The sequence below is a fragment of the Podarcis erhardii genome (genome assembly GCF_964252035.2).
Source record: "Podarcis erhardii genome assembly, chromosome: 6".
Lineage (NCBI taxonomy): Eukaryota > Metazoa > Chordata > Lepidosauria > Squamata > Lacertidae > Podarcis > Podarcis erhardii.
In genome coordinates this window covers 74,253,233-74,277,876 of record NC_138510.1, presented here as the reverse complement: position 1 = coordinate 74,277,876, position 24,644 = coordinate 74,253,233, and the positions used below count along the sequence as shown (strand labels likewise).

The 24,644-nt window shown below is 41.6% G+C and overlaps 1 protein-coding gene across 1 annotated transcript; it reads left to right on the top strand.

Moving 5' to 3' along the window:
* The first annotated feature begins 616 nt into the window (after positions 1 to 616).
* Positions 617 to 24,492, top strand: GLMN (glomulin, FKBP associated protein). The gene is made up of 18 exons (XM_081865932.1): positions 617 to 694; positions 1,566 to 1,691; positions 3,114 to 3,233; positions 4,503 to 4,611; positions 7,793 to 8,039; positions 8,672 to 8,774; positions 10,262 to 10,449; positions 11,639 to 11,692; positions 12,265 to 12,295; positions 14,720 to 14,809; positions 16,391 to 16,432; positions 16,524 to 16,597; positions 16,773 to 16,857; positions 17,660 to 17,769; positions 19,672 to 19,735; positions 23,329 to 23,452; positions 23,892 to 23,974; positions 24,103 to 24,492. The coding sequence occupies exons 1-18, from the start codon at positions 656 to 658 to the stop codon at positions 24,217 to 24,219; spliced, it is 1,806 nt and encodes a 601-aa protein (XP_081722058.1). The 5' UTR covers positions 617 to 655; the 3' UTR covers positions 24,220 to 24,492.
* The last annotated feature ends 152 nt before the right edge of the window (positions 24,493 to 24,644 follow it).

The following is a 24,644-nucleotide window of genomic DNA, read 5'->3' as shown; positions in this document are numbered from 1 at the left end:
TACTTTGGGACCTGCCGCCGCTTGAGCTCCCAGGCAGTGGTGCTGTTGCAGCTTCCAAGGTCGCTCAGTCGCTCACCGGTGGGGCCACAAATGGTAATGAAGGCATAGCCTGCCACCACATAAATCCGCAAGCTAATTGGTTCTGTGGCCATTAACAGTGTTGCTGTCTGGTAAATAAATGTGTGGCATGCATTGCCAAGCAGTCCTAGTGATGGGTGGGAGAGCCACCCTAGTCTGCCCTGCTGGGGCACATCAGCCCTAAGAAGTATCCCAAAATGCCTGGAGAACTGGACATGGAAAGCCAATGTAGTTCTCCTGCAGATGCTGCTGACTAAAACTCCCATCATCCCATGGCATTGTCCAGTGTTGACTGCAACTGTCAGGAATCCCAATAACTGGAGGGCATTACATTGACTCCTCCTGGTGTAGGCAATACAGAGGTACAAGGGTCTGATTCGATACAAGGCAGCACCCTACCTTTGCTGACTTACTCAGTAGTTTTCTAGCTAGTCTGTCCATAACTTTCTGTTGGAGAATGTCAGCAGGAGGGAAAAGGAAAAGAAAGACATTCAACCAGTTCTGATTTAGTTTAAAGTGAGTCTCATTCAAGTCTGTCTTTTTAATTTGTTATAGAGCCCTTGAAGATCAGGAAATAATGGCTGAAGATGAACTTCGAGATATCATACAAAGATGTGTAAGCGATTGTTCTGCTTCTGAAACTATACCAAACGGCAAAACCTACTAATCTAATTGTTTTTACATTCCCTTGTGAGGAAACTTCTGGGGGCTGCAAGCCAGTGGGAGATGGGTTTATGCATTAGGTAATATCCAACCACACAAAACTCAGAGGTTTCTGTGGACATACCCTCACCTTCCCATCTGTCTAGGCAAACAAGAGGCATTGTTATAGTTCAGGGGCGCATCCCAGCCAGGCAGAAGCATTCAAGGAGGATGTGATCTGTTGCAAGTGAGAGTGTGGCTTGGGGAGAATCCTGAGGGGTGGGTCGAGAGGCCAGGATGACCCGATGTTGTCTCTGGGCTTGAGTTTCCTCATCCTTACTCTACAGGTAACACAGTACAACATTATTTGATCGTCCGCTCTGTTCTTCTGTTTGGGGACTGTTGCTACTACCCTTGTTTCGAAGCCTTATCAATAGGCAGTAGTTGAGACAATAATTCTAAAAGACCGTGCTTTGGGGAAAAATACAAAGTACCATATTCAATTCATTCATTCCACTAGGGAGAGCTTGCACAAGGATTCCTGCTACTGCGGGACATTTCCCTCCTCTCCTGCTACTGTGTCCTCCCCAAATATTCTGGGTTGGGAGAACCCCAAAGGGGAGATTGTTCTGTCAGCACGAGCATTTTGGGCTGCTTGAGGGAACAATCTCCTTAGCACTGCATTGAATACAACCCTAAGTCTCTGAACTTGCTGTCAGATTTCTTCTGTATGTGACTAAAGAATCTTTTTGGGCTTAATAAGGAATCAGTATTGCATCGTGAAGGTAAAGTGTTGTGCATTTTAATTGCATATTGTGAATTACAATGGGAAACATGTGTTCTAGCAAATTCTGGAAGAAGAGGATTTCAAAGGGGAAGACTTCAACCTTTTTCAAGTTGCGGGACAGAAGTGCTTTGAAGAAGGATATGTCGCTGATGTACTGGAAGTTGTTCAAAATGAGAAAAACAAGGTGAGTTTAAAATACATGTTTGTGTCATAACTACTAAAACCAGCTGGAGGTAACTGTACAGATTTTGGCCACGCGCACATTGCTGGGGCAATAACATTCAGTTGCATTTCTTGGGAACATCCAGGCTCACTCCCTTTTGCCACCAAGGCAAGGGAGCCTTATTAAAATGGTTGGAATGAAAGGAATTGACCCCTATGACTGACTGGGCTTCCACCCTGTGGCCTGACATTTTATAAACTTAGGATGTCATGGGAATTTTCCACACATGCCTGTGTTCTGAAATGTCACTGAGCCAGACCCGGTGTCCAAAGACCATATGACCTTCAGGGCAAGATAGTAGGATAAACTTCATCATGGCATCCCTGGCTTGTCTGTTTTTTGTGATGCTTCTGGGAGGCTAATCCACACCACTCTTCTAAAATGTGCTGCCCCTCCCTCACTGGACTATGGGGCCTGCCTTTTTCCTTTCCTCCAGTGAGGCGATAGATTGATCACTCTGTGGCATCCACCCCTCCTGCATTGCCTTGTTTTGGGACTGGTCTCTCTCTTGGGAGGAAGGTTTCTGTTTTTGAATTGCACCAAAACAAAAACTAAAAGGAGATTACAGCAAGGAAGCATTCTTCTGGCCTTTCCTGGATCTTGGCTTGGGTCCCATAGGTATAAGGAAACAGCAGACACTGAACTTCATTTGTTAGGGGGAACACCAGATTCCTCTGAACCCTCATAAAGAAGTTGCAGTTGGTTTGGCTGCAGCACAGTTAGCAGGTTCTCTCTACACTTTCCTCTTAATTGCAGGGCAAGTAATATTTGCAGTATAACAAACTTAATCTTGTATTTTCCCAGTCTTGCTCTAATATAGATCTCCCAAGGCAGGAGAGCTACTCCTTTGCATATAACCTTTTCATAGAATCATAGAATTGTAGAGTTGGAAGGGACCCTGAGCATCATCTTGCCCAGTTCCCTGCAATGCAGGAATATGCAGCTGTCCCATACAGGGGTCAAATCTGCAATCTGGGCATTGCCAGAACCACAGTGTAACTCCTTTCTGGTACTTTCATCTCTTCCATAGCAAGTCAGTGTATTCAAAGACTCCATCTCAACAGTTCCTCATTAGACAATTCCCCATCTTTAGTCTCTTCCTACTATCTCTGTAACTAAGTAAATGGTGCGGGCAACCTGTGGGTGGACTTGTGTCTCTATGCAGAAATATCTTCTTTGTATTTTTCAGTAGTGATGTTTCAAGCTGCAAAGCTGCTATTGTGCCCAATGCTGGCATGTTCTCGGCAAACCATTATTAAGCTATACATAAATATTACAATTGCAGCTGCAGGGTGTTTATTACTGGTTTTCTTAAGTAAAGCACACAATGCACATTTTGTTGTTGTCATATAAATTGCCTTTTGGAACATTTCCCCCCTATAGGTTATTGTCAAAAGCATGGGCTGGAATCTTGTTGGTCCTTTAATCAGGTGCCTGGTGAAGTATAAGCAAGATGAAGTTGAGAGAGAACACTGCCTGAAAATATTAGATAAGTTGATGGAGGTAAATCACAGCATCTATCCTTCTAGCTGCCTTAGGACTCTTCTAAAGAGTATATTTTAGCTTTCCTCTTCACTGATTGATGGGTTTGGGAGACATTCTTAGGATCTGTGCTCCTTGAGGGAGTAATGTTTGTGTGTGGAAGTGTGTGAGGATAGGGAGAATGTTGGTCCTTCAGTGGAGAAAGAGTTTACAGTCGTACCTCGGCTCACGAAGACCTTGGGAGTTGAACATTTCAGCTCCCGAACAATTGAAAACCAGAAGTGAGTGTTCTGGTTTTCAAACGTTCTTTTGGAAGCCGAACATCCGACAGGGCTTCCACGGCTTCCAATTGGCTGCAGGAGCTTCCTACAGCCAATCAGAAGCCACGCTTTGCAAGTTGAACGTTTTGGAAGTTGAACGGACTCTGTTCGACTTCCAAGGTACGACTGTACTTAAATGGGTGACAAGTGACCAGGTGGATTGGGTTAGTTAAATCTGCATAAGTGGGGCTGGAATTCTAGATTGTATCACTTGAGACTGTGACCCAGTTTGCATGTAATGCTAAGCCAAACCATGGTTTAGTGCAACTGCACAAGTTCACAAGGGAGGAGATTGCAGCCACTCTGTTCCTCCATGGTTTGGCTTAGTTTTGGGGTTGTCAGTATGTGGTGTACACAGACACTAGTGCAACCAGCTGTGCTTTCTATGGTGCCAACAAAAGGGTCTCTGTAAATATCCCCTAAAAATGCACGAGAGACTGTTTGCTGCCCTTCTCATTTCCCGTTTGCACTGACTCGGCCTCACACTGAACATGCCGCCTTAAACATTTCATTGAGTGCATGGATTGGATGTCCACCGTTTTGTGATCCTGTCTCTTTCTCTGCTGCTTTGGATGTGGCAGCTGTTTTGTGTTATGCCGTACCCCCATGGCAACCATTTTGTGACTGGTGCCCACAGCATTTTCTCAAAATCCCAGACGTAGCCACTGACTCAAAAAAACCTTGGCAGCCCCTTGCTTAGTGTGCCTTTCAAACTGGACTTGTAGAGGAGGTTGCCTTGGCTAAGATTTTCTCTTATGCAAGCATATGCAGATTTAATGACTGAACAACCGAAAACTCTTTAATTTTGAATTTTATGGGTTTTTAAGAATAGGGTAGATGTCATTTATTATTGTATAAGATGCACTGGTTTGCCATATGCTTGCTGTTGTAAAAATGGTGGCTTGTTATCAAACGATGTCAAAAATAAACATTACGAGCAACATATCCCTGGCTTTTTCCTTTCTTGCAGCTGTGCAGTCCCAAAGAGCTTGTCCTGGGTTTCTTGGAGCAGATTGAACAAGCCTCTGGGGAATATAGGTCTCAAACTATTTTGCTTTTACTGAAGCCTTTGCAGGAAGGTAATGAGCATTTATTTTCTGGATACTGGACACAAGAGAGGGTGGTGGAGCACCTTGCCAGTTAAGAGATGTTGTTCAGTTGTGACTTTTTAAGGGACAGCATCCTATGTGATGGTGGTATAATTATTGTTTACTAGTACTTCTATATTATCTCTACATTATATTTATGCCTTTTAATTCTATCTATCTAATATTTTTATTAAATTTTCAACAAAAACAACAAAAATAAAAAACAAACACAACAGCAACAGCAACCAGTATCAAAATCATAAAATGAATGCCGTGACTCCCCCCTCCCTGTTCCTTTAATTTTCTTTTCAACTGCATATCATTTCTGTCATTTCTATTCCAAATTATTTTTGTCTACCTCAAATTTCCTGTTCTTAAAATCCTGCCAATGTATTAACCTGTTAACAATACTTTTGCAAATACATGATAAACATTTCCCATTCTTTTTAAAATTTCTTGTCATCTTGATTTCTGAGCTTTCCAGTTAATTTCGCCAATTCAGCGTAGTCCATTAACTTGGTTTGCCAGTCTTCGTTGGTCGGGACTGCTTCCTCTTTCCATCTTTGGTATCCCTTTTAATTCTGCCCTCTAAGCAGCATACATGTTTGCAGTGAGTCTGTGGCAAGCTGTGCAGGCAGCGAATGAAGACCAGAAGAACGTGTGTTGGGTTAAAGTTAGGCCACAATAGGTTTGATGTAGGCCTTGGGTGTGTATTCAGTGGTCAACCAGCCTGCCTACTGGTTGATTGGCACCCAGGGTTGACCAACATAATGGTTCCCGCATAGTGCAGCTCACTTTGGGCAGACCCTGTTTGGAGATTGACACTGTGGCTTATTAGCCCCTGAGTTGGGCTTCTAGACAGGAAGAGCTATTCTCCCATCCCCACTAAGGATCCAGCCCCATGCCCCTTCCACCAAACACTTGTGGCACTTGCTATGAAGCAGGCAACACCTAGCCAATCCGTGGCCCTGAGTGCAGTAACTGACAGGTGTCCATAGCAATTTGTTGTTGTTGTTGTTTTGTCATTTAGTTGTGTCCAACTCTTCGTGACCCCATGGACCAGAGCACGCCAGGCACTCCTGCCTTCCACTGCCTCCCGCAGTTTGGTCAAACTCATGCTGGTAGCTTTTAGAACACTGTCCAACCATCTCGTCCTCTGTTGTCCCCTTCTCCTTCTGCCCTCAATCTTTCCCTACATCAGGGTCTTTTCCAGAGAGTCTTCTCTTCTCAGGTGGCCAAAGTATTGGAGCCTCAGCTTCACGATCTGTCCTTCCAGTGAGCACTCAGGGCTGATTTCCTTAAGAATGGAGAGGTTTGATCTTCTTGCAGTCCATGGGACTCTCAAGAGTCTCCTCCAGCACCATAATTCAAAAGCATCAATTCTTCAGCGATCAGCCTTCTTTATGGTTCAGCTCTCACTTCCATACATCACTACTGGGAAAACCATAGCTTTTACTATACGGACCTTTGTTGGCTAGGTGATGTCTCTGCTTTTTAGGATGCTGTCTAGGTTTGCCATTGCTTTTCTCCCAAGAAGCAGGCATCTTTTAATTTCGTGACTGCTGTCTGTAGCAATTAGCAAGGTCTAAAGCAGGCTTCCTCAACCTCGGCCGTCCAGATGTTTTGAGACTACAATTCCCATCATCCCTGACCGCTGGTCCTGCTAGCTAGGGATCATGGGAGTTGTAGGCCAAAAACATCTGGAGGGCCGAGGTTGAGGAAGCCTGGTCTAAAGAGTGAGATGAAGTACTCCATGAGGACAGCCAAAAACCACAGCCAAGATGAGAGGGAATGTTAAAGCAAAACTCTGCCATTGAGTCTCTCTCTCCTTTAGATCCCTGGAGCGGACCTGTGAAGGTGAAGTCTTCACCCAGGTTTGCTCCTGAGCTCTGCCCACCCTACAGGAGCCTAGCTTTTGCTGATTGGCTACTTGGTCTCTCAGGCATACCCAGCTTTCCCATCATGCACCAGAAATGCCAGCTGCTTTCACTGCCACCACCAAAAGCCACTCCCAGCAATGTACTGGAATGGAGATGCTCTCTCTCTCCTTTTTTTTATCCTTGCAACAACCCTGAGCAACAATTTTTCTCCTCCTCCATCCCAATCACCACCCTGTGGGTGGAAATACTGTCTTGGATCAGACGATGCAGCTGCACAAGTAGGAACATCTCTGCTTCCACTGAGGAGAGTCCATGATCTTTACTATTTCACTAATCCAGAAGCATTGGGTGTCGTTCCAGAGGGTCCCCGCAGCTGCTTTTGGGTGATGGTGGACCCAACAAGGGGTTACAGCAGGAAGCACAGAATGAGGAAGCTCTTCTATTCTGCCCATTCCTGGTTGCTGGGTTCCTCCACTATTAACCCTTTCCTTCTTATTGAAGGAAAGCTGAAGCTGACTGAGATAAGAACCTGCCCAAGATTACCCTGAGAATCCAGAGCAAAATTAGTTTAGCATGGGGTTTGTGTTTGTGTCTGCTGTTCCAAAAGAGAAGTTAAAAAATACAGTGTGCACATTAAAGCCCATAATAACTTGGTTACCAACCTATGGGCTTCCTATCTAACATTGTTAATTTTCAGTGGGAAAGGATATGATTGAAAAACCAGCTACATACAGTCGTACCTCGGAAGCCAAACGCCTTGGCACTCGAACGTTTTGGCTCCTGAATGCCGCAAACCCGGAAGCGAGCCGGTTTGTGAATGTTCTTTTGGAACCCAAACGTCTGGCGTGGCTTCCGCGGCTTCCGATTGGTTGCAGGAGATTCCTGCAGCCAATCGGAATCTGCGCCTTGGTTTCTGAATGTTTTGGAAGTTGAACGGATTTCTGGGACGGATTCTGTTTGGCTTCCAAGGTACGACTGTATATTCCAGTTCTAAAGTAAATTTAACTTTATTGCATTGCATTATATAACTTGAAAGGGAGAGGTGTTGGCTTTTCTTGTACCATGTTCCAATGTGAATGGTATTAAAGCTTCTGAGCTCCATAGAACACCTCAGGGAGAAGGTGAATGTCCATTTCTGAATGAGACCTTGGTGAAGCTTAGAATCAACAGCTGGTGTCGATTCAACAACCCCATTTTACTCAGTTCCTTCTTGGATGGAAAAAAATGTATATCTAATTATTACAACGTAAACCTTGTAACGAGCATTTTGGAATTGTTTTTCTTTGTTTTAGTGCTTCTGAAACTCCAGAATAAGAAAGCCTATTCGGTGGGGTTGTCATTGTCTACCATTTTGAACCAGATTTCGCTTCTGCCAGTACCTTACACAAAGCAACAACTACAAGAAGACAAGCATGGGCTTTGCCAGTGTTGTAATGCTTTAACACCTTTTGTGAATCCTTTTGTGGAGGAGGTTGTTAAACACATGGAGACCTCATCAGGTGAAGATTACAAAGAACTGAAGGAGGAATTGCTAAAATAGTAAGTACCCCCCCACACACATAACTTTTGCTTAAAGTGGTTTTTATAATAAAGCATGATGCTATGTGTTTGCCAGCAGACAAACATGTTTGAGCATTGGGCTGATAAGCAAAGTAAGAAATATACCGCCAAGACACAGGCTGCTTGCTTGTCTTTACGTGAAGGATTTCCTGGGCTTGTATACCCTGCCTTCTTTCCTTCATATTCTAAGTGACAAAGCTTATTTTTTTAAAAAAATAAATTCAGTATTTCAACTATTTCAAAGTAATAGAGCAGAATCCATTGATAAGTTGCAGGGCATAAAAAAAAACACCAAGAAAAAAGCCCACATGTTGTGGACTTCAGTTTTTTCTTAGGTCCCACACGTTTCTCTTTCCCGGCACCCCAAACCAGCAAAGTCTTTGGTAGCTAAAGGGCTTGTATATCCTGCCTTTCTTCCTTCAGGTTCTAAGCAACAAGGCTTGTTTTTACAAAATAAATTCAGTATTTCAACTATTTCTTGGCATTGTGCCAGTTCCTAAATTCCAAGGTGTGTTCTTTCTTCCCTTCAATTTCAATTTCCGTTACCGATGCCTTTTCTAGTGGTTATCATGGATGCTTCCTGTAATGTGCTTGGACACTTTGGTTTTCAGTTGCCTGAAAAGCTTGAAATATCCCCTTCTAATGGCAGAGCTGGATCAATTGCCTGAAGATCCTCCTCAGTATTCCCTAAGGCAGTTTGCTGCGGACATACTAGTAAGTGCACCTTGAGTGTTTATTTGGTAGTGGTGTTTTTTGCCATTTTTAATACTTGTGAAATAACAGACTTCCTCCTCCCATTTTCAGGATTCACAGATGGATTCTCTAAGGTGTGGGGGGTAGGGGGACCTCAGGCTGCACATGCTTGTATATTTGGCTTTTTCTAACGTAACAGTGAACCAAAATAGAGCTTGTAATTTGGTAGTTTGAACAGGTGATCACATAGCTAATTTAAACCTGTATTCTATTATAGCTATTTACATATTTTGAGTCAAGGATATTTTAGGTTGCCACTATTGTTGGTGTTTATTATATGCAAACGCAACTTTCCATATATATATATATATATATATATATATATATATATATATATATATATACACACACACACACACACACACACACATACATCCTCAAAGTGTTTTAAAAGGATATAAAAATATTACTGCAAAGAGAAGGTTGCATGTAACGCCCTCTCGTCAGATGTCAACAACTTGTAAGATGTCTACAACTTAGAAGACATCTGAAGGCATCCCTGTATCAGGTGGTTTTTAATGTTTGATTTTTTAAATATTTTTATATGTGTTGGGAGCTGCCCAGAGTAGCTGGAGCAACCCAGCCAGATGGCTGGGGTATAAATAATAAAATTATTATTATTATAACAAAAAGTAAAAGCTAAAAACTTTTCTAAGGAGAAGTTTAGATTACTCCTGTTTTGTGGAACACCATCCCTGTTGAATTATGACAGGCACCCACTATTTCAGCCTTTTTAAAAACAACTAAAGACATGCTTTGCTTTGACAAGCTTTTTCATCAGGGTGGAGTATTTTTTAAAAAATAGGTTGCTGCCATGTTTGTTTGTTGTGTTGTCTTTGTTGGAGAGTTAAATATTATACGTACGTGTGTGTGTTTGTGTGTGTTTATTGTGTGATTGCAAATCACCTTGTGACTTATGTTAAAGGTGATTGATAAATTAATAAAATATAATATTAATGAAATTTAAATACAAAAACACGTTTATGCAAAAAAAAAAAATCTATTTCTTTCCTATCGCTTTGATGTACAGTGGTACCCCGCAAGACGAAATTAATCCGTTCCGTGAGGCTCTTCGTATAGCGGTTTTTTCGTCTTGCGAAGCAAGCCCATTGACAGCTTAGCGGATTAGAGCTATTAGCGGTTTAGCGGCTTTTAGCGGATCAGCTTGTAAGTGGCTTATCAGCGGATCAGCTGATAAGCGGCTTAGGGCTTAGGAAAAGGGGGAGGGGAGGGAAAAAACCCCGCAGGAACTCGCAAGACATTTTCGTCTTGCGAAGCAAGCCCATAGGGAAATTCGTTTTGCGAAGCGCCTCCAAAACGGAAAACCCTTTCGTCTAGCGGGTTTTCCGTCTTGCGAGGCGTTCGTCTTGCGGGGCACCACTGTATCTTGCTCACTGTATATATCTTCAGGCATGGAAAACAGCAAGTCCTCTTCTTTTTTTCAATAGGGCATTTTGCTGGATATTAGAGAATTGCTCCCAAAGGTATTCTCTTGGGATAGATGCAAATATGAATGCTGGGATGAGGACATACTGGAAATGGACAAAGAACAATCAGCAGAGTCTCTGGCATGTCTGTCTTATATGGTGTTTGTTCAGGACTGCTTTGGTATTGATTGCCTTCCAGTCGTCTTCAAGTAAGTACTTTAATAAGAGAGGCATTGGAGGCTTGTGTCAGGGACTGTGCTGAGGAGGGCTGCACTGAGGAGGAATGGTGGGAGCCACCCCCTCCCCCTGATCCTGAATCTTCCCAGGAACAGGAGGACAGCGTAGATTTGGAACAGCGGTTTGCAGAGGGGCCTAGTTCAGAAGGCAGAAGCTGGGAAATACTGGATGGGGAACAGCTAGAAGAATAAGAAACTGTGGGGGAGAGAGGGGTAATAGATTCACAGTTGTTGGACAGCATTCCTCCACTGCCCTCCCCAAAGTCGAGAAGAGCTCAGAAAGTCTCAGAACAGAAAGCGCAGAGGGCACAAGCTCAGATTATAAGACGTAAGAGTGGTGTAGGTTAATAGGGACGGAAGGGGGAGTAAGCCTTAATTGGGAGCACCGCCATTTCTAGGGAGACATGTTCTTATGTCTCTCACTGTGATTATTAAAGAATCTAATTGGTAAGATGTTTCTTTCATTTGATCATCTTATTTACTGCCACGGGGGAGGAAGCTGATTCCCCAAAGCCTGACAGCTTGTAATCCGGGTGACCCCACAAAGCTTAACAAAAGGTAGTTTTCTGTTGTAGTTGAAATTTAGGGCTTATCCACAGCTCCCTTCTCGGCGCTCTTTCCAGGCACAGTCCTTGCTTTAAAGCTCCATGTCTTGAGCACCCTTTTATTTTTGCTCTGGAACTTTCCCCATGAAAACCTGCTCTTTAGCGATCAGTCGGAGCAAACGCCAATCTGTGGGAAACCAGAATTAACATTTGCTGTGATTGAGAACTAGAGAGCAGATTTTCACAGGGAAAACTCTGGGCAAAAATAAAATAAAATGCTCAGACACAGGGGTTTTTAAGCACAGGCCTGTGCCTGGAAAAAGCATGACAAAAGGTAAGTGTAGACAAGCCCTTAGTTACATATTTATATAACAGTGGGCAGGCAAGTTAATAAAAATAAATTGTGGGATAGCATCTGTTGTGAACTTATTCATATGGCTTGCTTGCTGTATGTTGTCACTTGCACTGATAGGCTACAACAACACCTGTTTTAAGCATAACAACATCTGCAGGGCGATAGGTTCTCCACCCATGGTTTAACATAGAATGGATGTTACTTTCTTGCCTAGATTTTGTGTATCTTGTAGGTTATACTTATGAATTACTCTTTCTTGTAGCCCATCATACATTCTGCAGTGCAACATGGTGCATGTTGGAGTTCTGTTGAAAAGGTAAGCTATCCATCCGTTTTCTCTTTTTATCAGCCTGTTCATGAAAGGGAACGATGCTTTAATAAAAAATACAGTTAAAGAAGTTTAAACCAAAAAAATCACGCTGAAGCAGCTTTGTGCCTTTTGAAAATGTAGTAGCTGTGACAGTGAAGGCTTGAGCCTACCAAAATTGGTACCTAAACTCCAGCTTCAAAGGATAATGCTGCTGCTTTAACCTAAGCAGATCTGTCCTTCCAAGAGTGGTCATCTACATTCATACGCTTGGGTTGGGGAGGGTGGCAACCGTCACAGCAGTAGATTGCAACTGGAGTGAGAAATTGTAGCAAAAGTTGGCGCAGGATCTGACCTACAGGAGTACCATGTGACCTAGGCAGGATTGTTTGCATAACCCAGGCACCTACAAAAGGGAATTGCTCAAATTGAGGACCCTTTGCAAAATAGTTGCTTAGGAAAGAGGTCTGAGGCTAATATGTTGGAAACAGAGCACATCTTGGCAGTTAAGAGAAAGGGCAAAGAAAGATGGATTTTTAACTGGCATTTTTTAACTGATAAGTGTTTTAATTTTTTTGCAGGACAGAAGAATCTATTTTATCAAAAGGACTTGTAAGTGCAGTGTTTATATACATGCTACCATTCCCTGTGCTTTCAAAAAGCATAAACTCAGTCTCGCTGGCTATTGTTGTCATGTTGGTTTTTGTAAATTAATGGAGGTGTCCTTTTTTTTTTTGGCCCAAGGACCACATTCACCCTTGGCCAACCTGTGGCGGCTTGGGTACCAACGGAAGGTGTAGCCACCCTGCATACACTCTTGCCTATGGGAGCACACAGCCCTACCACCTGATCCATGCAGGTCAGCTGAGAGGAAGGAGTGCCCCCTGCCTGCTTATCAAATGAGCAATCTGATTACAGCTGAGGGAACAATCTGCATCTGTGCACCCCATCACTGTCTAATAATAAAATATGTTTTTGCTGTTTCTGGCAAAAAAGAGACATTGGGAGGGAGGAGAGATAATTGCTGTGGAGGCTGATTAGGCCCCCAAACTTGGGGGTTAGCCACCCCTGTTTTAAATGATGAGATGGATGAGAGTTTGCGGCCTTCATTATATGTCGACCTCAGAGTAAGTCTCCCTGAACTCGGTGTGACTTGTTTCTTTATACAGAAATAGGATTGGCTGGCATCACTCTTGATTCCACATATAGCTTTATTGGCATTCATTTCAGCTGCATGCGTTTCCATGGAGTTTACTTCTAAGCAGGTATCTTTACGGCTGCAGCATGACTTGCCCCTAAGCATGCTTTTATCCGTAGCATGTGCACTTGCACAAAGTTTAAATGCCTGCCATGGCAATTGGAGAGGCATAAACTGGACGTGCTTTAAGCCAGATTGCCATTGGTTGGTCCCTAGCCCAGTATTGTCTATACTCTGGATGACTAGCTGTGGCTCTTCGCAGCCTGAAGTAAAGGGCTCTCTCCTCATCTTCTACCTGATACTTTTAACTGCAAGCGCCAGGGATTGAACTTGGGCCCTTCCGCATTCAAAGCACATCTCCTCCTCCTCCTGAGCTGCAGTCCCTCCTGGCCTAATCCATTAAACACTGTTGCTAAGCAACCAGGCCCTATTAATTTGAATGTAGTTTGCTGAGGAGTTGCACCCACTGCAGCTGAAAATAAATGGAGGCACGCTTGACGGATTGTGCTGTGTTTTTGCTGGTGTTTTTAAAGCACTGTCAAAAGCCCTGGTGACACTTTTAATTCAGGCCTTCATGTAGAGTCTGAAAACATGGCTACCTTGAAACACTCAGTCTAAGCATATTTGCTCGGAATGGATAAAGCCTGTTCTATTGAATCTGCAAATTCCCAACATCCTGTCAGGCACGACTAAGGCTGTGTACACCCCGTATACAGTGGTGCCTCGCAAGACGAAATTAATCCGTTCCGCGAGTCTCTTCGTCTAGCGGTTTTTTCGTCTTGCGAAGCAAGCCCATTGACGGCTTAGCGGATTAGCGCTATTAGCGGCTTAGCAGCTTAGCGGATCAGCTGATAAGCGGCTTAGCGGCTTAGAAAAAGGGGGGAAAGGGGGGGGAAACCGCAGGAACTCGCAAGACATTTTCGTCTTGCGAAGCAAGCCCATAGGGAAATTTGTTTTGCGAAGCGCCTCCAAAACGGAAAACCCTTTCGTCTAGCGGGTTTTCCGTCTTGCGAGGCGTTCATCTTGCGGGGCACCACTGTATTTAAAGCACATGACTCCCCTGTGGCCCAAATTCTGGAGTCTGTAGTTTGTTAAGAGTACTTAGGGATTGTATTTCTGTGTGGGGTGAACTACAGTTCCCCAGATTCTTGGAAGGAAGCCATGTGCTTTAAATGTATGTTGTGTATGTAGCCTTAAAAACAGAACCCAGGATGGGGCTACAGTTAAGAAAAGGTAGGTCTATTATACTAGTAGAGGCTTGATTCCCAGGGTCATCAGGAAGCAGGTTTAGCTACTACCCCTGTGATGCCTCCTGAACACACCTTTCCCCCATTCACTTCAGAGGGTTCAATAAGAATGTGGCATGCGGAAGGCAAACCCTGATAGGATCCCTGCTGACCGGGATCCTACTAATCTTGTGTACGGAGAATCGTGGCATTTCACAAAGGTCCTTGTGCGTTCTAAGTATTGCCTCCTAACTTCCACCCCATCTGCCATAGTGGCAACCATTTAGCTAACTGAAAACGAAAGTGGCTCACAATTCAATGTGGGACTTGCATTCCAGTTAAATGTAGGACTTCTAAAGTACTCGTTTGTTCAGTACTTTAAAGTCCTGCCTTCATGTGTCGCCCCAAAAAAGGTACATTCGCCTCCATCCGTTGGTTCAGTTGCACAGAAAAGGCTACGATGCTTACATGTGCAGTTCTTTAACGCTCATAGTGGTTGCTCTGTTCTGCCTGGTTTTCTGTTCTATCAGTTGGGAAATGTTCTTTTTGCGCAAATGAGATTAATACCCATGGTCCTTCAAAATCAATATACTGTATTAACTTAATTTGTAGGCGCTATTGGAGAACTGTCTACTGAGGCTGGAAGATAATAGCCTTTTGCTTGAGTATTTGGAGTTCAAAGGCTTCATTACAACACCTCAGGTAATATGATGGAAACCATAAACTTTTAATTACACATGCTACACTTTCTAATGTGTTATTTCCCAAGTGCTTTGAAAAGAATATAAGCTTTAATTATTTACCCAGCGTTTTAATATGACTAATACAAAAAGGCTTCAGATGCGGCTAACTAAACAGGCTGATACAAACAAACATTTAAAACCTTCAATCTGAGGCTTAAAGCTTTCAGCATACATTCTTTTTAAGATTTTTTTTTTCATTTACTGGGATGTGCTCCTTGTAGATATTTTTAGAGCAAAAAATGAATCTTTGCCTTCACCTACGTTAAATAGTCCTGTAGAGAATTGGTAAATGGCAAAGTGAAGTCTATCCTAAAATTTCATAGAACTTTGGAGACATAGCTATCAAATTCAGTACATGAATGTTTCAAGTTAGAATAGCAGTGTAAGCCCTTTCTCCATTTTCAAAGGGGGCAGCAAAATGCAGTGAAATGAGTACATTGAAATATACCCCACCCCACCCTCCCACTATATATAAGGGTCTGGTGACTTCTGTTTCAGTGTATCTGAAGAAGTGTGCATGCACATGAAAGCTTATACCAGAACAAACTTAGTTGGTCTATAAGATGGTACTGGGCAATTTTTTTATTTTTTTATTTCGACTGCGTCAGACCAACACTGCTACTTACCTGAATCGGAATGAAAGTTTGTGAACACTTTCAGAACCTCATCCTATATTTTAAATGCAAAGCCAAGCTTTTGCTCCTGCATTCCCCCCCCCCCGCCCCCAAATCCAAAATACATCCTAATGTGATATCTGAAGCGCAGCCTCTTGAACACTTCCCTTACTAGTTGGTGTTCTGGTTATGAGTATTTTTGAAACTTCCAGCCAAATCCTTTGAATCTTTACCAAGTCCCACTGACCACAGTAGAACTTGACTCTCTAGTAAGTGTGAAGTTAGGATGGCAGCTTGAAGCATATCGGAGCAGAAGAACAAAATGTTATAAAAGGAGGAGCCACCCAGATAGTTGCAGTTGGTTTTCCCACCTTTAAGTGTGCAAAGTGAAGAGCACAAGATGGTTCTTTTGTTGGTCAAAATGAGGATGTGAATAGGATTTCCCCAGAACTATGATGTGAGAAGGCTCCTAGCAGGAATATAGAAACGTTGTGAGCATAACTTGGTTGTCTTTCTCATGTATGCAGACTGCACAAAGTGCTCACTTAAGTAGATTATATTACATGGAGAATCAACCAGTTAATGGACTTCTTTTCTTCTCGCTATAATCTTGTGGCTGTCTTGGACATAATACGGTATCTTGAGTTGATGCATCTCTGTCACTCTCTCCTTAATCCACTTCTCTCTGCCTTTATTGCAGCTAGTACACTTACAAGATCGCTTACTGCCCTGACCCCTCCAAAATGTGTATGTGCAGTATTGTGGCTTAAGGACGGAGTTACAGCTTTACTGCTCTGTTGCCTTTATTTTTGTGAGTTGCAAGTTAGTTCTTTTTAAACAGCATGTTAAATTTGTTTTCACTCTCAGTGGGGTTGTGTTTCTGAATTTCCATTTTATAATTTGTGTTTTTCCTTTTTTAACGGCAGGATTTGGTAAAGGTCATGACGCTGTGCCCTTTTGAACATCTGGTACGTAACTGGGTGTCATGTGGTTTTAGAAGTGTTGCATCTGAAGTGCAGTTTTCCTGATCCCCTCCTTGCTACGTCTGCTTCCATTTAGAGAAAGAAGAGTTTAAAGATTTTACAATTGTATATAGAGAAGTTTGAAGAAGAGGGGAAATTCACATTGTTCAGGTATGTCTGTTCTCAGATTACCCCCCCCCCCAAAAAATCAGGCAATTTAGAGTTCCAATAACTATTAATTTATTTCACCATAAATTGGCCTTTTTTATTGCAGTCTTTTATTCTCTAGTTGTGTTGCAATTTGGTTTAGGGCATAATATTTCCTTTTCTATCTTTTGTGTCGCAGATGTTTGTTGAAGACAAGTAACCATTCTGGGGTAGAAGGATTCATCATTCAGAATATTAAAAATCAAATTGATTTATCCTTACAGGTAAGGAAGGTTACTGAAGATAAGAAAGTGGAAAAAATATACACCTGTGTATTAGGGTGGGGATTCAAAGTGGTCCATGGATACACACTGTTGATGGTAGTTTTTGTAAAAACAGAGAAAACAGTACTTGAAAATGCAAGTGATCATAGAAAGGGCCTTTTTCATGTAGCACAACTAACTTTCAGTGCATTTATAAAGTGCATTTATCTCTTTTCTTGCTGAGGCATTCCCACTTATTACCACATCTTTGTGGTAGAGTTAAGAGGACATTTTAAAATGTGACACCTCTTTAAAAATCCAAAACCTTGCAAAGCTGTATGATTCATGTAGCTTAAACACATTCATAGAAATGTAAGCAACACTTTATTCTAATTATTATTATACTATTTGGGTTTAGTGGTCATTGGTGGTGTATTGGAACAATTCTCATCTTGAACCTGTTTTAAATACTAAGGATCAATCTTAAAGGGGAAGGAATTAAATAATGCTGACTCAAACCATAGCCTTGCATGAGTGAACAAGCAAACAGGCTTCCAGAGAACAGATCACTGCCACTTTGCACCTTCCCAGTCATTCTGTTGCAAATGAGCTAAGCCTTACCTGTTTGACTTAGCCTTACCTGCAATCTGGGTCTATTTTAGGCAAGAGTAAGAAGCAATAATATACGGTTGCTCATATCATGCAACTGGAATACAAAGTTAGTAGTTTGTTTTCTGGAACTTGCTCATCTGTAATATTGATACAGCTCCTGGCTGCACAAAGAACATATCAACTGTTTCCTATTCTGTATGTTGCTTTTCAGAGTACAACGGGAAGTAAGTTTTTTACTGGACTCCAGTTGGCCTCACTGTTAGACATAATACTGTCACTTCCTGAAGGTGCTGAAACTGATCTCCTTCAGAACTCAGACAGGTGAGATATAAAAAGGATAATTGCAAAAGTATTTTTGCTGAGACCCCCCACCCCACCCCAGCTGCCTTCGGTGCAGCTTTTAAAACAAAGTTGGCAATTAACATTGTTAACAAGTTTACTAACACTTAGCTTATTTTACCAGAGCTTTCTGCACTAAGATCTACAGGTGATCAGAAGCACATCAGACTAGAATTGCAATTTTGGGGGAGAATAATCTTTGAGTCTTTTGCTTTTGACTTTCAGTAATTAAGACCATGTTCCTAACTATAAGTATTAAAATGTGAATCAGATTTCATCTTGTCTTTTAGTGGGCTTTAAAGAGCATTGAACTTGTACCTCTGCTGCAGGAACTCCAAACCGTACCAATGTCCAGCATCTTTATTCATCGAGAATCCCCAGGCAGTCTAAATGGCCATTAGAGGGACCGGACATTTTCTGGAAACTTTCCTCTAAAGGAAACTATAGAACCTTTGTTAATGCAATTGTTTTCTTGGGCTTGGCAGTTCATGGAGCTGAGGATAGATGTACATAAATCTGATTGCCAAGAAAGTAAGCACTCTGTACCCTCTGGCAAGGAGGACTCTTAGCTGCCTATGTCACTTGCCCTTCAATTTGGAGAAAAGAAACACTAATTGGCAGTTCTCCCCCTGTGTTCCCCCTCCCCCACTTTGAATGGAGACTTGGGGAAGAAAAAGCCTCCATCCTTCATCTCATTTGTGCTTTCTAGAGGACTCAAGGAATTGGTACCAAAGGATAAATGAAAGCCTGGCTATAAGCCAATCTGCTATTGTTGGCTCCTGATCAGAGAGGTATGCTTTAGCTTACAAAGCCTCAGTGGAATCTGGTTTTGAGACGTCACATTTGGACCTTTCTGATATCAATGGAATGACTAGAAGTGAAGAGAAGCTGAGCTTGCCTGTAGCATCTTTTGGGCAATGAATGTGTGAGAGTTGAGAAAGGATTGTTGTAGACGGCAAAGACTTTTCACTTCTACCTAGTGGTCACCACTAGGGTTGATGAGTGGTGGATCACCTGCCTTGCATGCATCACAAGTTCAGTCCCTGGCATATCCAGATAAAGCTGGGAGAGTCTCTTGCCTCTGAAACCCTGTAGAATTGCTGCTGGTCAGTTCAGACAATACTGAGATAGATGGATCAGTGGTCTGATCCTGTATAAGGTGGCTTTCCATGTATCACTGTTTGATTCTTTTGTTTGGATTTTTGATTGCTGAATAAATTATTTGGAAGGCAAGTTATGTTCTGTATGTGATATTACCACTTCAAATAGTGCGCTTGGAGCATTGGCTCGATTTTCTGTTACTGTACATGGCTAAAGAAAGCTGCCTTCTGTTCATCCCATGACATACAGATACAAAAAGAAGACATGACTATAGTGGGAAAGTGGGCTAGCTATGTAGTTTCAGTGAGACAGGCAATCTAGTAGGATGGTTATTCTGTTGGAAACAAGCAAGATTCAAACTGAATGATTTACCCCCCCCCCCAAACAGACACTCAGTATAGTTTATTGGTCAACCAAGAAAGGTTTCAGTTGTTATCTTGTCTGTTTTACTGCTTTTTATACCAGTTGCCTTGGAGGCCCTGGAGTATTATATTATACCTGCTAAATTACTTGCCCAGTCTTACTGTAAATTAACACTCCAAAGGAGTTCATTTGGGTATAACTGGCTAATTCCACTTGATAAACTATAAAAGTCTGCAAAGGTTTTCCAGGGATTCTCTACAGGAGGGAGGGGAATCTAGCCTGCTCCATTTTTTCTTCATTTTTGCAAGATCTGTTTTGTATTCCAGCATAACCTGTTTCACATTAATTCCTCCAGTGGCATCCTTCTGTGGAAGAAAAATGTAGATGGCAAGGGATTGATTCTATATTTCTAATTTGCAGGATTATGGCATCACTAAACCTGCTGCGATATTTAGTAATTAAGGATAATGAAAATGACAATCAAGTAAGTGATGAATTTAAAAAAATACCCTGCTATGTTGGGGTGTGTGAGACCGTGCATGTGTGTGAGAGAAAGAGATGTGTTAACAATCACTGAAGATTTGTGAAAAAGAATGCAGTTGAAATACTCTTAAACGTGATAAAGCTCTTTTTTCATCTATGTGTACCAGAGCAGAAATTGAATTGCCACATATAAATAATGCTTCCTTGGTTACATAAAAACAAAGTTTTAAATCTCTGAATGTTGCACATTTCCCCAAATATATCTCTACAAGACATTTGGACTTTGAAAGTATTTTTTAAATTTTTAAATATGCTACTTCATTGCAGAGAACTTTTCTATGAATGTTCTATTCCTTCTCAGTATGTAGGGGATAAAATAGCAATGTCAGGGTTTATTCATGAGTCTTTAGACAACTTAGCCTTGAAGCATTTATTCTTTTATTTTCCACTGGGATGAAGCTCCTTCATTTTCTATCCTTTTCTGCAGCTCCATCCTCTAAACAGGTCAACCGTACAACAGGGCACTTGAACTGAATTTCAGCTTGACAGTTGATTTCAGCCAGCTCTGACAATAGCAGGAGTGATGGGTTTATTTGAATAAAATATGTATTTAGGTCCATCTTAAACAGTCCATGATGAATACCAATTTTCTTAACAGGAGAGACTGCTAATCATCTTAAGATTTCTTCTCTTCCATCCCCACAGTAAAGTAATATGAAAGTGCACCCTAGTATCTTCTATTCTGAGACTACCTAAAGCAGTGCTTAGCATGCCTCTTATTATATAAGATGTGAAGTCTCAGCTTGTTGTGTCAAGGCGATGAGTAGGCTGAATTTAGCATTGCAAGCAAAGCTCTTGAAATCAGTAAGAAAAAGAGAGAGCAGGAGAGCCAGATAACAGCAATATAATTGCTGCTGTAAACATGTTTTACTGAACTGTTGTCTTTAGCTAAATTCAGTTCTGCCAGAGGGCAAATAGCTCAGCATCTTGAAGGCAGCCCAGTTTGGAGGGTTTTATTCTGATCTGGCAAATAATTTTATGCCTCTCTAGCAGAAGCAAAGCTTCACCTCCATTTTCTGAGTGTATTTAATACCTTTGCCCTGTTCACTGAAATCTGTTTTTGAAGACCGTGCACCCCAGCTTTATATAAATAGTTAACTTGCTAATCATGTAAACTACCTTACATATCATTTTTTATTAACAAATATTAGTTTGAAGTTAGGGTGCATCAATCAAGCACACAACCTGATCTGGATCAGTATTAAAACCTACTGATTTTAGTGGATTTCGATTATTTGAGGGGTTGTGCATGATGAGGTTCCATTGAAATCTGAGATATAAGTGCATTGTTGGGTGAATATGTTCCCTTTTATTTCAGTGGGATTTAGGTACACCTAATTTTGGATTATTCCCATTTTACTGTTTCTGAAATTGCAGTTTAGTGTGTATAACTAGTAAGTGACTTTCCTGTATCCAGTTTGGAATTAATGCATTTCAAAGTTGTTTAATTAAGACAATGTGTGTTAGACATCTCAAATTTTTAATCGCTTTTGTAAATCATTTGGAAATTGGGAGTCTACCATGGTCAGGAGATCTTGCCAATGCCTTATACTGAACAAGAGTGGCAGGGTTAAATGCTTTTATTTCCCATGGTGTCAGCCTTGGGTCACTTCTAGGGTACAGTGGGGCATAGAATCTAACTCCCTCCTGATCGAGGTAAGATTTTCCCTGCCCCAGTAATACAGACACTCCCATTCAGCCTTTGAAGAGTGGAGGCTGCAGGAAGTATATGTGGCACATTCAGAACATCTGGGTACCACTAGAGCTGTAGTTTATGGGAACAGTCAAGCTTTTTTGACTCCGGTGTCTGAGAGAGGAACTCCAATTCCTGTCTTCCTATCTGTACACACTAAAGTTAAGAGTAAGGTTGAAATATTCAGGTTTCCTTGGGAAGGGCTTGAGCAAAGAGTCAAAGGATATCTTAAAACTATAATTGTATTAGCAATAGATGGTTTCCTACTGAGCACTTTACTGGAAATGTCTGTTCTTCAGCCACCAAAGCAGAAACAACCTGGTGAGGAACAGTGAATAAAATACCTTTTGAGCTACAGCTTAGTATGGAGTAGACTGGGGCAATCTTACCCATGAAGCTTATTAGTTAAAACTTGTCAGTTAAAACTTTATTTTGAATTTCAGTGATTTTTACCACTGTGTACCTTTCTCTACATGATTATTTTTTACTGTGTATTTGGCATTTCCATTGTCACAAAAGGCACAGCCGCACTAATCAGCCCATTTCTCCCTGCTCCACCTATGCACAAACTCCGCTGCCCATCTCTGGCCTTAACACATCCTACAACATTGAGTATTCATAGTGCTGCTCTAGCTTAACATTCAACGGTTGTAGCACTTTCAAGTGAAACGGCTTATGATTGATATGGTGGTTTTTGCATGCTCATATCCCTATCCAGCTGCTGCATCTTGATGGATAAATGGACTGAGATAATCAAAGGAGCAATTTAGATTTAAATATTGCCACAGGCTCAGCATCAGATTTGTTTCCTAATGCTCTTGAGTGCGCACCATTTAGCTGAGGTTCATTGCCACTTAAAAAAAGCCAATGTAGCTTTAGTTTTCTGGCTGCTTCAACCCTAGGTAGACCACTTACCCCAAAAAACACCAATAAGTTCTGTGTCAGTAGGGGAGCAAATACATTGTTAACCAGGAATTGGCATGTTAAACACTGTGAGCAAAAAAGAAACTTGCATCTTTGGGCTGCTATATATTGTACAGCAGCATAGATCCTCTAAATGGAACAGGCATGATTAGTAAACCACCATGCACACTTCTACTCGTCCATAATAACTATTCTTTGATACAGCTTTGAATACCACACAAGTTTTTTGCTTACAAAATAATATATTGCACTTTGATTACAATAAATAAACTGGAGAAGAGAATTTCTGTACATCTCTTAATACAAGAAAAACCTGTTTTCTGAATTGCCTAGAGAGGAGGGGAACTCTTCGACGGTCTTAGATCAGTATTTTCATTTGATTGCCAGTCGCAAGAGCATTTTAAAAAACAACTCTCAAGGGTTTAAATTGTAGCAAGTCAGAAGTAAAACCTATTTTTCTTAATCTCGGCCAAGAAGAAAGCTAGCCCAAAGTTTAGAATCTGTGAAGCTTATTTCATGGTCCTTACACAATTGGCAGCCAAACAGCCAGATTCAGTGATTGCCCAGCAAGGTGTGTGACTTTGAAATATCTGGCACACCGCAACATGTTGCTGGTGGGGCAGTACTGGGCTGGATGAGAGACAAGTTATGGAGACCTTTTCCATAGGACACCCTAGCAAAGATAACATTGAAGCCTCATTTACAAGTATGCCAAGTGCTGCAGTTAGAAGGCTGGAGAGGCTACATGGATTTAGCAGACTGCAATATAGGTCAGCATTACAGGATACTTCTTAAACTCCTTTCCTTCCTTAGACCAGCAGATTATGTGCCTGAAGAAAACACTCTGTTAGCCTTGTGGCTCTCACTGCAACATTACAAATTGATTCCCCCCCCCCCACCCTTCTTTCTTTCCTAAGACCTGTGTGTGGACAGAACTTTGCAAAATTGAAAGAAATTTCCTGAAGCCCTTGCACACTGGACTTAATATGTCAAGAGCACATTATGAAGCAGAAATAAAGAATAAAAAAGAGAACAAAAGAGGTTAGTTGACTTCATTATTTGTGTGTGTATGTAAGGTTTAGAAATTGTGTGCAAGTAGATCGAAGCAGGAAAGGCAGACTGCATTTTAGACAAAAGACTATAGAGATTAAAAGAGATAAAAGCTGACATATTTGTCATGATTTTTGTGTGAGACTGCAGTCCTGTACCATCTGTCCTGGCAGCATTTCATCAAGGCTTTAGGCAGAGATCTTTCCCTGAGATCTTTAAATGAAAATGAAAGGACTGAGACCAAGACGCTCTGATGGCCAAACCTGTACTCTGCCATTGGAAAGTAGTTATTTTTGGTCACAAAGATCAGAAATCTGTGGCTCTTTAAAAAATAAAAGTTCAGAATTGATTTTGCCATATGATGCGAGTTTGTCTAGTTTTGCCTATCAGGTAGACACACACTTATTCTTGTGTGAATCTCATGTTATAGAATCTCATGTTTCCAAGAAGATTTGCTCTTTAACAGTAGCTGGAGAAAAGATGCCCCACATGACAACTGAAATGGAGCTTCAGGTGAGTGGTCTAGTTTTGGAGAAGCTGTTAAAATGTTGGAAGGTGGGCTTTAGGTTTCTTTTGTATTCAAAGTGAATACAAACTGGTAAATATGCAATAAATAACATTAATTTTCTCTAATATTTCAGGTTCTCCACTCGGCTCTTTACACGTTTGATTTGATAGAGAGTGTTCTTGCCAGGGTAGAAGAACTCATTGAAACCAAAACAACTGCTGCAGCTGAAGAAACTACTAGGATCAAGTGATGCTTTCTGCCTCCCTTATCCCAATAGTGTTTCACATTGTGCACTCTGTTTCTACTTCTGTCATTATGACTTTACTTGAAAAGATAAAAATACCAACCTTTGAAGTATACACCAAGTCATCATTATATAGCTGCTGGAAAAGAAGGTCCAAGAATACTTTTTCTGCACCTTCAGATTTGAATGGAATTGTTAAACCTGACTGGTATTTTTACAAAATACGTGTAGAAGTGTGTCTTAGCATTCATTAAAAATGCCCGGCCAAGATCAGTGAAAGGAAGCCTCCGGCAATGTTTTTTTTTTTTTTTTTTTTTGGCAGAACTCCCAGGAGCATCTATAACTATGAAGTTTCATGGGTGGGTGGGTAACACACTGAACTTTTTCATGGCACAGCCTGTTTTATAACCCTACTGTGACATAAAGCACAT